General features: G+C 41.3%; 1 protein-coding gene across 1 annotated transcript in view; it reads right to left on the bottom strand.

Moving 5' to 3' along the window:
- Window positions 1-5,333: 5,333 nt before the first annotated feature.
- Window positions 5,334-12,548, bottom strand: part of LOC126280740 (mucin-5AC) — a 400,966-nt gene continuing 393,751 nt past the window's right edge. Inside the window, exon 8 of the mRNA XM_049979789.1 lies at window positions 5,334-9,027. Coding sequence (XP_049835746.1) covers window positions 9,005-9,027 — 23 coding nt within the window. The 3' untranslated portion in view covers window positions 5,334-9,004. The remainder of the gene's footprint in view (window positions 9,028-12,548) is intronic.

Here is a 12,548-nt window from a genome sequence, read left to right as displayed (position 1 = left end):
TCCAAACTTCGGTGAGAACAGGCGTTTCTGCCAGAACGTGGTTCTAAAGTGTAAATTCGTGATGAAATTTATAAGTTTGCTCATGTTCAAACCTGGCGGTGTCTGCGCCACCAGGAGTGGGGAGTGAATCACAATATTCTTTTTGTTTATCGCCAGTGTATTGTAATCACTTCGTGTGACGTTTTAGATCGAGCACGTGGATCTTGTGTTATCCATTTAGGCTACCACCGCATAGTCATATCAAGAATCCAGTGAAACCTCTGGCTCTGACTCTCTTCTTTGGTTTCGCTCTGCAATATTTTTAGATTCAATGTCGAGTGAGTCTGTACTTGTAAGACGTGGCCATGGGAGTTATAATAACGGTCATAGTTCAAGCTGCTAAACTATGCCATGGGTCGCCATTTTAAAGAATGCCTATTTTTCCCAATGTATGGTAGTTTATTCACGGCTTCATTGCATTCGGTCGGAGTTGATGATGAGACCGTTCGCCTTCTTTGTTTCTGTCTGTGTCGGTCCCTCTTGTGCACATGACCACTTTTCTGCCACAAGTCAAATCAAATACCCTGTGTGTGATGAGGCTATCGCGCAGTGATTACTCACAACCGGGTCCAATACGTAAGGGACGGCAGTTAGCAACTGCTGTTTGATATGTCTAACGAATGATACTCAATTTTTGTTATAAATCGTTACTTAATTGAACACGAAATTAATTGTCAGGTTACTCCAGATTCTTCTCCCTCACAGTGTATCCAACCGTTATCGATGATTTAGCAAAGAAAATGCGCACTGAGTGAAATTCATCACTGCACTGTTGTTCTGGGTGTTGGTGTTTTCCACTGCATGCTCCGTTCCTTTATCGCCCCGATATAAGAGAGAGATCTAAGGCATTGTGTCACAATTGAAACCACTCATGAGTCATCTCAACAACTGTACGTGCAGTGAACAGCTTAACCGCTCGTGTGTTGCACCACGACGGTGAAATCTTACTTTGAGTACTAGGCTAACCAAAATTCCCGATCACTTTACGTAAGCGCAGACGATGCGGAAAGTGTGTCTATAAAGAAATAGACCGCAAAAGTAGTAACCTTGTTTGAACCTGATATTTATAGCAAAATACAGGAAAATCTGCAGATCGTAGCCTTTTTGCAAGACTGGGTCGGCCGGTGTGGCCGAGCGGTTCTAGGCGCTGCGGTTTGGAACCGCGCGACCGCTACGGTCACAGGTTCGAATCCTGCCTCGGGCATGGATATGTGTGCTGTCCTTAGGTTAGTTAGGTTTAAGTAGTTCTAAGTTCTATGGGATTGATGACCTCAGATGTTAAGTCCCATAATACTCAGAGCAATTTGAACCATTTTTTGCAAGACTGGTAGTTGAAACTCGACACTACAATTGCGCATTAATGGTTGGAAAGACCAATTACGCGGCCTTGACATCAATTTCAATAACGTATGTGTGATGGCTAAGGAAAGTCCAAGAAGCGATTGAAAATTCCAAGAACGCATGTAACTTCCATACAGGATGTTTCCATAAGATCGCGCAAAAATTTAACAGGGCGTAGAGGACGCTTAAACAATTTGAGGTAGGGGACCTCGGGTCGTAGAAGCCAGCTTAAGGAGATATGGAAGTAAACTTGTCTACGGCTTTATGTAGCGTTACTGTTTTCCAGGTGATTTATAACTGCAAGGTAACGAGGGTGTCGAGCCTCATCTTCTACCTGGCCGTCTGAATGGCCACGGGTACTTGAGGTTCGTGCAAAGAATTCTGCCTGAGTTGTTGGAGAACGTAACATTGGATGTTCGTGAGATGAAGTGGATGCTACATGACTGACAGTACCCCGCCTCGCTTCAGTGCGGAAGTCCGAACCATCTCAAGCCTGTATTTCGTGGTCGCTGGATTGGAAGGAGAGGTCCTGCACCCCAGGGTCTGCGAGGTCACCTGACCTGAATCCCACTATTTCCTATGGGAATACCGAAAGTCACTTGTGTGTGAGACCCCAGTAGAGACGGACATGGAATTAATTGTCAGCATTGTAGCTACCTGTGGCGTGATTCTAAACACACCGGGGATATTTGTCAGGGTGCGTCAGAATCTTGTTCGCCAATGTCATGCTCGCATAGAGGTTGATGTGTATCAGTGTCAGAACAGTTTGTAAGATACAGCGCAAATAGTACGTTCATTGTGTCAGTAATGGTATTTCCGGTTAACCGTAACTAATGTAAATAAAAAAAGTACACAGTAATGTAACTTTATTCCTATTCTGTCCCCAAGCTGGCTTCTCCGACCCCAAGTTCGCTACCTCAAATTGTTCAGTGGAGTATCCTCTACGTCCCGTTAAATTCTTGCTCGCTCTTACGGAATCACTCTTCCAGCATCGTGGCTCACGCCATCAAGGAAGTGAATACGCGGCCGCGGCGTGCGAGCAATGCAAACAACGCCCTGGAAACCACGTCTGCGGACAATAATATTTTGGATAAGCATTCCCCCCCTCTCATGCTCTGCCCGTCCCGCTTGTAGCCAGTGATGCGGGGCCATCTGCAGCAGCGGGAGGAATTTTAACCAATAACACTTCTGCGGCATTCGTGCGGGAAATATCTCTTTCTAACCAGTGACGTTGACCCACCAATGGTAGCTACATAAGTTTTAGCCAATAACCCCCTTCTTCAGCATTAACGCAGTAAAACTTCTCTTACGATCCAATGACGATGGTCCATCAATAGTTGCCCAGGGGTTTTTACCCATGAATACCGCTTCTCTAGCAGAAGCGCGAGAAAACTCCCCTTTACTAGAGAAGGCGATACTGGTCTCTGACAGTGCCCAAACTACACCACAAGATCCTGAATAAAATCTCAGCAGAGGGATAGGGATTGTTTGAAGAAATACGACGCTACGTTGCTGCCCAAGAGACTTTAACTTCCGACCAAATATTATTAGATTAATCACAGGAATCAGTAAAAGCTATAAAATACGTCGCAATTTAAGGTGGGATGGCTACAACAAACAAATCCTAGAATGAGTAGATGCCAAACAAATTCAAAGGGAGAATACGAAGGAAATGTGATTCATCCACAGAGGAGGCAGCTAAAAAACTCACTGTCAATAAGTTCTTGAGCATTGCACATTAGTCTGGGAGTCTTGTAAGGTGGAATTGACACAAAGATTAAAAGCTCGTGTCATCACGAATGAACGTTGGAGTATCAGAGGGGCGTTCATCGACCTCCAGTGGCAGACGCTGAAGGAGACGAGTTTGAATCACGGAGAAGTTTACTGTCAAACTTCAGTGAAAACGCGATCGAAAAAGAGCCAAGCAACATATTCGATATTTGATACAGCAGCTTAGCGGCTGTCGTTATTCCAGCGAACCATTCTTACTAATTGCTTTGCCTTCCGAATTTGCAGTAGTCACCACATTTGTTCATTCTGAAAGTAAAAAAAAAAAATGGCGGAAGGTATTTAAATGAAAGACAACTATTAACGGATTTCTAAATACGAGGAGTGATTTTTAAGTAAGTACCGTTTTGCTAAGATATCTCAATAATTTTATTTTTACATGAAAGCCTGTACCTTAATCTACGCACTGAAGCCATTACAGTCTGATTCTTCCTTGTTTACGTTGTGTACTGATTGTTCAAGATGCCTCCGATACGCGTGAGTCCCGCCGTCTGTGAAGTATGGGCTGCTATAAGATTTCTTAGTGCTAAAGGCCTAAAAGCGATCGGTATTCATCGTGAGATCTGTGCAGTTTACGGACAAAACATTATGAGTGATGGAATGGTAAGAAAGGGGGTGAGAGAATTTAAAGATGGCCGCACAAATGTGCATGATGAACAACGTAGTGGGCGTCCTTCGGTCGTTAATGAAAGTTTGATGCAGGAAGTAGACAATTAGTTGAGAGAAAACAGACGCTTTACGATTTTCTCCCTGCGGGATGACTTTCCTAATGGTTCTCGTAGTGTTTTTTATGGCATTGTGACCGAGAACTAGAATTACCGAAAATTGTGCGCACGTTGGGTATCGAAAATGTTGACGGATGTGCACAAAACCATACGTTTAGACAGTGCATTGACTTTCCTTGAGCGGTACTAAAACGACGGTGATGATTTATTAAGCCAAATTGTTACGGGCGATGGAACATGGTTGGCCTACGTCACCCCAGAAGCAAAGCAACAGTCCATGGAAATTCAGCAAGGGCATCGATTTGCTGCAAGACAATGCCCGTCCGCATGTGGCGAATCAGACCAGAGATCTCATCACATCTTTTCGATGGGAAACTCTAGATCATCCTCCGTACAGCCCCGATCTTGCGCCCAGTGACTACCATCTGATCCTTCACTTGAAGAAACACCTGGGCGGTCAGCGTCTTCAAGACGATGACGAAGTCAAAACAATGGCGATGCAGTGGTTAACAAGTCAGGCGCCACACTTCTACGAGGAGCGTATTCAAAAACTGGTACAACGTTATGACAAGTGCCTCAGTATTGACGGAAATTATGTAGAAAGTAGATTAAGGTACAGGCTTTCACGTAAAAATAAAATTATTGAGATATCTTAGCACGTCTTTTTTTAATTTAAAAACGGTACTTAAAAAACACGCCTCGTATGTTTAGTTTTTCAGAATAATTCGTTATTGCGGATTATTCATTGACAACAGCATTATGTAATTTCAAGAGGCGCTGTTACAACATACCTGGACATTTTGAGCATGCTTCCGTATTTCTAGTTTTTAACGAAATGTGTTTGTGTAAGATAATGACCATTATTTAAGAAATATAATACAATCTGTAAGAATAGTTCGTTTGGCCTATATCGTTTGATTAATAAGAGCATCTGACAGGCGAAAATGTAGCTTACTACTCCTATGTTAATGTTACTACAGCCTTACATACAGTGTAATGTTCTGTGTAAAGGAAACATAAATCATTGAAGCTGGATGTCGAAGTTCGTTGAACTGATCAGCATTATTCAAATTAGTGGAAACGAACTGCCTGCTGAGGAATTCATATAAATGTTTCGGCAAGCACGGACTTGCGAAGCGCCATGTCTTGTTTCTTTACCATTGTGAACATATACTTTTATTTTCTACTGTCTCGGATAGAAAAGACAATATAAATGTAAAAAAAAGGTGTGTACACGGTCACAAAAACGCAAAAAAATTTACTTGCTTGTTTTTCATGTCGAAGTCACATAGAAGTTACATTTTTGTTATTAATCTGTAAAAATTACGCAATGTTTTAATCGTTCATATTTTCTGAAACACTTTTAAATGTAAACGAGTTGACATCTTGAGGAAAATAAATAAATACTGCTCTCTTCTTGACAATGCACAAAATAACAGCTTCAAATTGGTACAAAATATTTATTGGCTTCATCAATGAATTATGGACTGTTACTTGCTATAAATATCATTTAAAATACAAACTTATGTGCGTATACGTTGAAATGTTTTCCTTATGTAATATCTTTCTACTTTTTTGGCATTTTATTACAGAGAAAAATTTTTCTAAATGGATAAAATATCTTACAAAATATATCACAAAATTTCACATACAAATTTCAATGAACCATCATTATTTCACAGACCACCACTTACTATTAGCCAAAGTTTATATTGTCACTGATACTCCAAATACTGTAAGTCTTTTTTCTTCATAAGTATCGGGAATAAAATAAGCAAACATATATCTTCATATCTGCAGAGGAGTTGCACTACTTATTAGTTACTACTGATGAAGTAATAAGTTTAAATATGTGACATGTTCAAGAAGGAGAACTGTGTCTTTCCTACACGTTTCCTGCGAACTTGTGGAACCCTTTGGGTTCGTAAGAAATTGGTATGAGATTAGATAACATATGGGCATCTGATAATAAATAGTTAAGTACATCAAATCTACATGTAATACTAAGAACTTAACAAGCGTAAGTATCCTATGGGCTAGCTGGAGAAACGGGAGAGTAACTTAGTTACTTGTAACCTGATTATGTAGCAAGCTAAGTCAAAAGAGCAAATGTGATAGGATGATTACGCAGAGGAAATGTTGCTTGCTCTATTTTGCAATGATGAAGTCATTCTGCAACACGAATTTCGACCTCTACGAAACAGAGTCAAATGATCTATAATGAAAGAAAACCGATTTTGGTATAAGAGTTAATTGCGTTTTCATTACGTCACACACTTTTAATGATTTAATTTATTAGTCAATTGTATTGAGTAAAATATCAACAGTTGCAAGGTGCGATGATGATCTTTCGTTTCACATAGGATTTGTTTGTTACTACTGAGAAATGGATAGCATTTCATTACAGGATATACAGAGACCGGGCTTCGTCACTGGTTCGTTGACATTTAGCACACAGTATACCTTCACCTTGGACGTGCATCTTCCCTTTCATTAATGTTCTGTGGAGAGAATCACTCAGAACCTCTTAATTTCCATCCAAAGTTGACGAAGGTTCGCAGGTGCACAGAAGTACTATTACAGTCACAGTATGAAAAGGATTTTCGTGTGTAGCCAGCAAAATATCAGAACTTGCTCTACCTTTAAATTGCCCGCGGGTGGAAAAATAGCACTGAGTAACAGTGGCATCGAAACACAGTCAAATTTTCTTTCAGACTCGATCCGTAATGAATATGTGCTGGAACAAAGTCGCTATGATGCTCCTCTCGGCCACGTGCGTGACATATTTTCTGGCATTACCATTTCAAGGGGCAGCCTGAAACGTACTGGTGATTCCTGTGACCAGCAGAGTGATGAGTTTTCACACAAAAGGTAGGATACCTACGAATAAGCGCTTTGACACATATTGCATTTGACCACTGCTGTCGTGTACATCTACACAGAACGTAATCACAACACTTACTACGCTGAAGTGAACCCATTTTTAAAGAAAGAGGCGTCGGTGACTATTAGGTTATTTTGCACATCTGCAATGAAATGCTGACCACTTCTACGGCTTATTTTTTTGTAATCTTGATGCCAGTATGATTTTCATTCGCATTACTCTAATAGATAATCCAGAAATGTGATTCTAAATATTTTGTCATAAAAAATAGATGACGATAAGAGCTCGGCACTTGTCAGACATTGTTAATTCATAAAAAGGCCATTGAAAATTGTATAAAATGTTAAAATACTGTACAAAAATAGTTAGTCACAGACGCTTGGCATCTAACGAGATTTTGGAAAAGGAGACATCAAATTCCATTTTGGGGCTCAGTATTTATGGCAGTCAATGGTAATATGTCTACATTTGATAGACATATCAGTTTTCAGGGCGCAGACTGACATGCCTCCCCTAATATTGTTCAGAGTCATTGTGAGTTAATTAATACGAGACTGCAAAAATGTTAAACTTAAAATATGTATCTACTGGTGACACACGAATCTATTTTTGCATTAACAGCAATATATTTACTGTACACCGAGTACAAAAGTAGTAAGTTTTCCTTTCAGGACTGAGAAGTATATTCACCGATATAGTTTGTACGTGAGTTGGTGGAAAGTGTACAGTTGCAAGTAGCAGCGACTGTGATTCTCTACGGAAACTCTTTGTGATAGTCGATTTCTTGCAAAGTTGCCAGTGACTTTTCTGACAAGTAGAGTGCCCAGCAGTCGGATTTTTGTACTTTTTTGTATTCATGGTAATTGGCTTTCAGAACTGAAATATTGATCTCGCACAGCAGTTCGATGGAAGTCTAAAAAATTCTCCGGAAAGTCAACTCTGAACATTTCCAAGCAAATGATTGACTAAAATTAACGCGATGTTTCACGACAGCTCGCGTGGCTTCAGAGGATGATAACTGGGTAATCAGTAGATCGCTGGTTCGAATCCCACTATGGCCTTCTTTTTAGTTTACTTTTTTTCGTTCAGTTCCATTACCTAGATCATTTGAATATAGGATTCATCAAATACATGCTAATTAACACATATGTAATAAAATTTTTGATGGAAAATGTATATCTTCTTGTTTCTAATTACATACTGCATGCACTGTAAATACAAATTCATAATTGCCAATATTTTATAAAAGACTGTTAATAAATATGTTTAATTTAAAAGAAAACATTCGAAATATACTAACCATATTTGTAAAATATCAGATTAAGACTTTAAATTTGCAATGAAAAATGGAATTTTGCCTGTGATATGAAATTAGAAACAGGAAGAGACGCGTTTTTCATGAAAACATAGTGATTAGATACGTGCTGTTTATCACAAGTTTGATTAATTTCATTTTTAAATGATGCAGATATTCGACTTGGACAAAAAAGAAAAAAAAGAAAAAAAAACATAGAGAGATTTGAACCAATGATCCATTGATTAGTTGGTTACTCTAGTCCAATAGTACCAAGTGAGCCATACGATCAATCAGAAAATTCTCATTTACGTTGGTGAATTCCTGGTCATTGGAAAATTTCGAAGTCGATTTTCTCGATGCTATTTAGTGTTGCACTGAAGTATTTTTGGTGACTGATAATTGAATTCTGAACGTCAAGTACCATAAATGTAAAGAATTACAAAAATGCGATTACCAGGGATCTCCTAGTGTGTGTAAATAGTAATAAATAAGTAATGTGGGTGTTTCTTATTTCTTTCTCCACCAACAAAATACGGAAAAAGAGGATAAATCTGTAAGTTACAAAATCAGGTAAGTAAGAAAGAAGTATATGGGAGTTTTCTCTTTGTCTGTGTCGAGATAGGAAGGCCACATGACTGTACACTAACAGAAACAAGGAGACACTTAAGATTAGTGCCCACAGCGTTCAAGGCACCGTCCATTAATGGGAACGTGGAAATTTCTTGGCGTGCAACATTCCTTCACTGGTGCTGCACCATCAAGTCCTTACAATTAATGCATAAGGCGTAAGTATCTTCGGTGGTGGCAGATCGACTCTCGGGAGGCCCGGAGCTGCTTCGCTGCCCGGGCATCTCGCTGGGAAGACGGCGGGTCTCTTTGGCCGCAGCGAACCGCGCGACCACCCACTAACTGTGCATTGTCTGCTCAGCCTCACTCGGACGCCGCGGCGCATTCTGGAAAACAAAACCAAGTGAAATCATTTAATGCATCCGTAATTTTCGCTGAGACACATGCCATCTACCTCTCCTGAAGCAAGCATATCGAACAAAAAATTCGTTCAAATGTTCAGATGTATGTAAATGCCTAAGGGACCAAACTGCTGAGGTCATCGGTCCCTAGACTTACTCACTAATTAAATTAACTTATGCTAAGAACAACAAGCACATCCATGCCCGTGGGAGGACTCGAACCTCCGGCGGGGTGGCCGCGCAATGTGTCCATGGCGCCTCAAACAACGCGGACACTTCGCGCGGTAAAATTCGTCACCTCTTTATCTCTGAAACAACCGGTTTTCGGTTAAACTGTTTCTTTTCGTCTCACGTTTAGCCTGAATGTTAAAACCGCTCAAAATAACCGGGTTTTAAATACTCGATTTTCGGTTTTTTAAATTGCTGTTACTTCCAGCAATAAACGTAAATTTCCAACGAAGACTGAAAGGTCCTGATTAAGGTGAAGGAGTAGAATATCGAGATTGATATGGGGTTGGCGCTGCGGTAGAAGTCGGTCTCACTGGGTCGCATGAATAAAATTGAGACTATACTTAATACTCGAAATTCCAGAGAACACTCTGAGGTTCGCACGAATGAAGCGAGTCGGAGAATGTACTTCACCCAGAAGTTACTCACAGTAAGTAAAAGCGTGGGGGAAGTTGCTCACAAGCGGAGAGCCTTCTCCGTTTTCTGACGTGGACTCTGTAGCATACTTCGAGCTGAGAAAGTTCTGTTGGGTTTTGTCTACTTTTTCGTAGTAGTGACATAATTTATGTTGCTTGGAAGGCAAAAGAAATGTACGTAGCCCGAAGAAATACTGAAGAGAGAAACTGAAGTAGTTTATATGGGTTTAGCATTACTTGCACAGCGAACTTCCTTCCAGCAAATCAAGAAAGTAGAGGGAGCGACCTTTAAAAAATATTGAAATTAAAACATTTTTGTTGCTATTTAGCAGAACCAAATTTTCAGATTGATTTACGATAAGACCTAAATATAAACAAAACAAATTTCCAGATGTTCATCATGTCTTCTCACAGCAAAAATATTATATTTTGTTATGTTAGACGTAAGCAGGATATCAGAAAAATTAATAACTGGTTTATTACAAACATAGCGATCTGTTTCTCGTAACGAGCTACAAGGGATGCCGCTTACGTACTTGACACGCGAACTGACAATTGTACTTCGTGTTTAACCAAAATTATCTCATGGAGGAGCACTTTCTTTCTTCTTTTGCTTGTGCCGTTTGTCCCGCGGATGTGCAGGGTCGTCATGGTTAATCAGATGTGGCAATGTTAGTTGAAAGGGTGGTCGGATGCTCTTCCTGTCGCCACCCCGTACTCTCCAGGAAGGAAGTAGTGTACCCCAACTGTCTGCGACTAGTGTAACCCATGGAATAGCGCGAAAGTGTTCATTTGTCTGCGAGCCATGTAAATGAGGCGGGACGTGGGGACCAGCCCGGTATTCCCCTAGGGGGATGTGGAAAACCGCCTAAAAACCACATCCAGGATGGCCGGCGCACCGGCCCTCGTCGTTAACCCGTCAGGCGGATGTGATCCGGGGCTGGTGCGCCTACCAGAGTCCAGGGAGCAGCGCGTTAGTGCGCTCGGCTAACCGGGCGAGGCATCGCATGTTAGAGCACTTTGATGGAATAAATGAAAATTACGATTTCGTTCGCATGGTATGTTCACCTAACTTCAATAACAAAAAGGTTTCTGCATGTCGAAAATTCGGTGACATCGCAAGAAAATGCATTTTCGTAAACTGTCCTTAATCGTCTTAATAATTTGTTGCCACATATAAAAATAACATCGAAACGTAGTGCAATATTTCCAGAACATACTGATGCCAGTTCCATATTTGTACACTGAACGGTTTGCCTATTTGTGCCGGTTAAGTGTAACACTAAGCTACGTCCTGTGCCGAACACGGCAGGCGACACACATCGAGAATCTTCTCAAGAAGTAGGGGAGGTAGTGTGATGGAACTCCCTCGTCAGAGAGTATACTTCGAATTTTTTATTCATTCGAAATTGAGGGCTTTCTCAGAAAATATTCTTTTGCTCTGGGAACCTTCTCCACATAATGTTCTCTTTCTTGTTCATACGACCCGTTATCTCCAGCAAAGATTGCGAAGGCGAAGGAGACGGGCGCGGCGACAGCGAGAGCGAAAGGTCACAAGTTGATGACTTCCTTGCATCGTCACTTTTGAATGGTATCAGTTATTTATCCTGAGCCAACTACTATATTAAGAATTCAGTTATTATTTCAACTTTACTGAACGTCAGCCAGTTATAGGTATGTGAATGAAATTTACTTTATTTTCCAAGGTAAATTGTGGATGTTACCTTCCTATATGACGTGGCAAGTCTGTTGTGCCTCCTCTCACTTTTAATCTTTTAAACAAAATGGTGCATTAAAATTCGCTGCTACCGCACTTCGTACAATAATTCCAAGCTACTGATGGTGCCATTCTGCGTTGCAACTGACGTCCGAAGAAGATAGCGAGAAATTGCCGTATAGAGCAGGTAGGGGCCAGTCTTGCACACTGCAAGCACACGAATTCGTACACTCATCAGCCAGAACATTATGACCACCGACCTACTATCGATATAAACCCGTTCTGGCGATAGCAGTAGGGACTGTTCCTGGACATCGAAAAAGCTTTCGACCATCTCTGGCACAACGGCCTTATACGCAAACTAAGCGAAGCTGGTTTCCCAGACGGACTCGTACGTCTCATACGCTCATATCTCACGAACAGATGTTTCAACACTGACGTGCAGGGCAAACAACCAACACAACATAATATCCAAGTTGGAGCACCCCAGGGAAGCATCCTAGGGCCCATCTTGGTAGAGCACTTGCCCGCGAAAGGCAAAGGTCTCGAGTTTGAGTCACGGTCGGGCACACAGTTTTAATCTGCCAGGAAGTTTCATATCAGCGCACACTCCGCTGCCGAGTGAAAATCTCATTCTGGAAGCATATATATTATGCTAGAACTGACATGTGATTACATGTTCAGGCAATTTGCGTGCATAGATCCTGAGATATCAGTACCCAGAACAACCACCTCTGGCCGCAATAACGGCCATGATACGCCTGGGCATTGAGTCAAACAGAGCTTGGATGGCGTGTACAGTTACAGATGCCCATGCACCTTCAACACGATACCACAGTTCATCTAGAGTAGTGACTGGCGTATTGTGACGAGCCAGTTGCTCCGTCACCATTGATCAGACGTTTTAAATTGGTGACAGATCTGGAGAATGTGCTGGCCAGGGCAGCAGTCGAACACTTTCTGTATCCAGAAAAACCCGTACAGAATCTGCAACATGCGGTCGTGAATTATCCTGCTGAAATGAAGGGTTTCGCAGGGATTGAATGAAGGGTAGAGCCACGGGTCGTAACACATCTGAAATTTGACGTCCACTGTTCAAATTGCCGTCAATGCGAACAAGATGTCACCGAGACATGTAACCAATT

The sequence above is a fragment of the Schistocerca gregaria genome, chromosome 1 (assembly GCF_023897955.1).
Source record: "Schistocerca gregaria isolate iqSchGreg1 chromosome 1, iqSchGreg1.2, whole genome shotgun sequence".
Taxonomy (NCBI): domain Eukaryota; kingdom Metazoa; phylum Arthropoda; class Insecta; order Orthoptera; family Acrididae; genus Schistocerca; species Schistocerca gregaria.
Note: the sequence above shows the minus strand (reverse complement) of the source record. Positions and strands in the feature narration are given on the sequence as shown.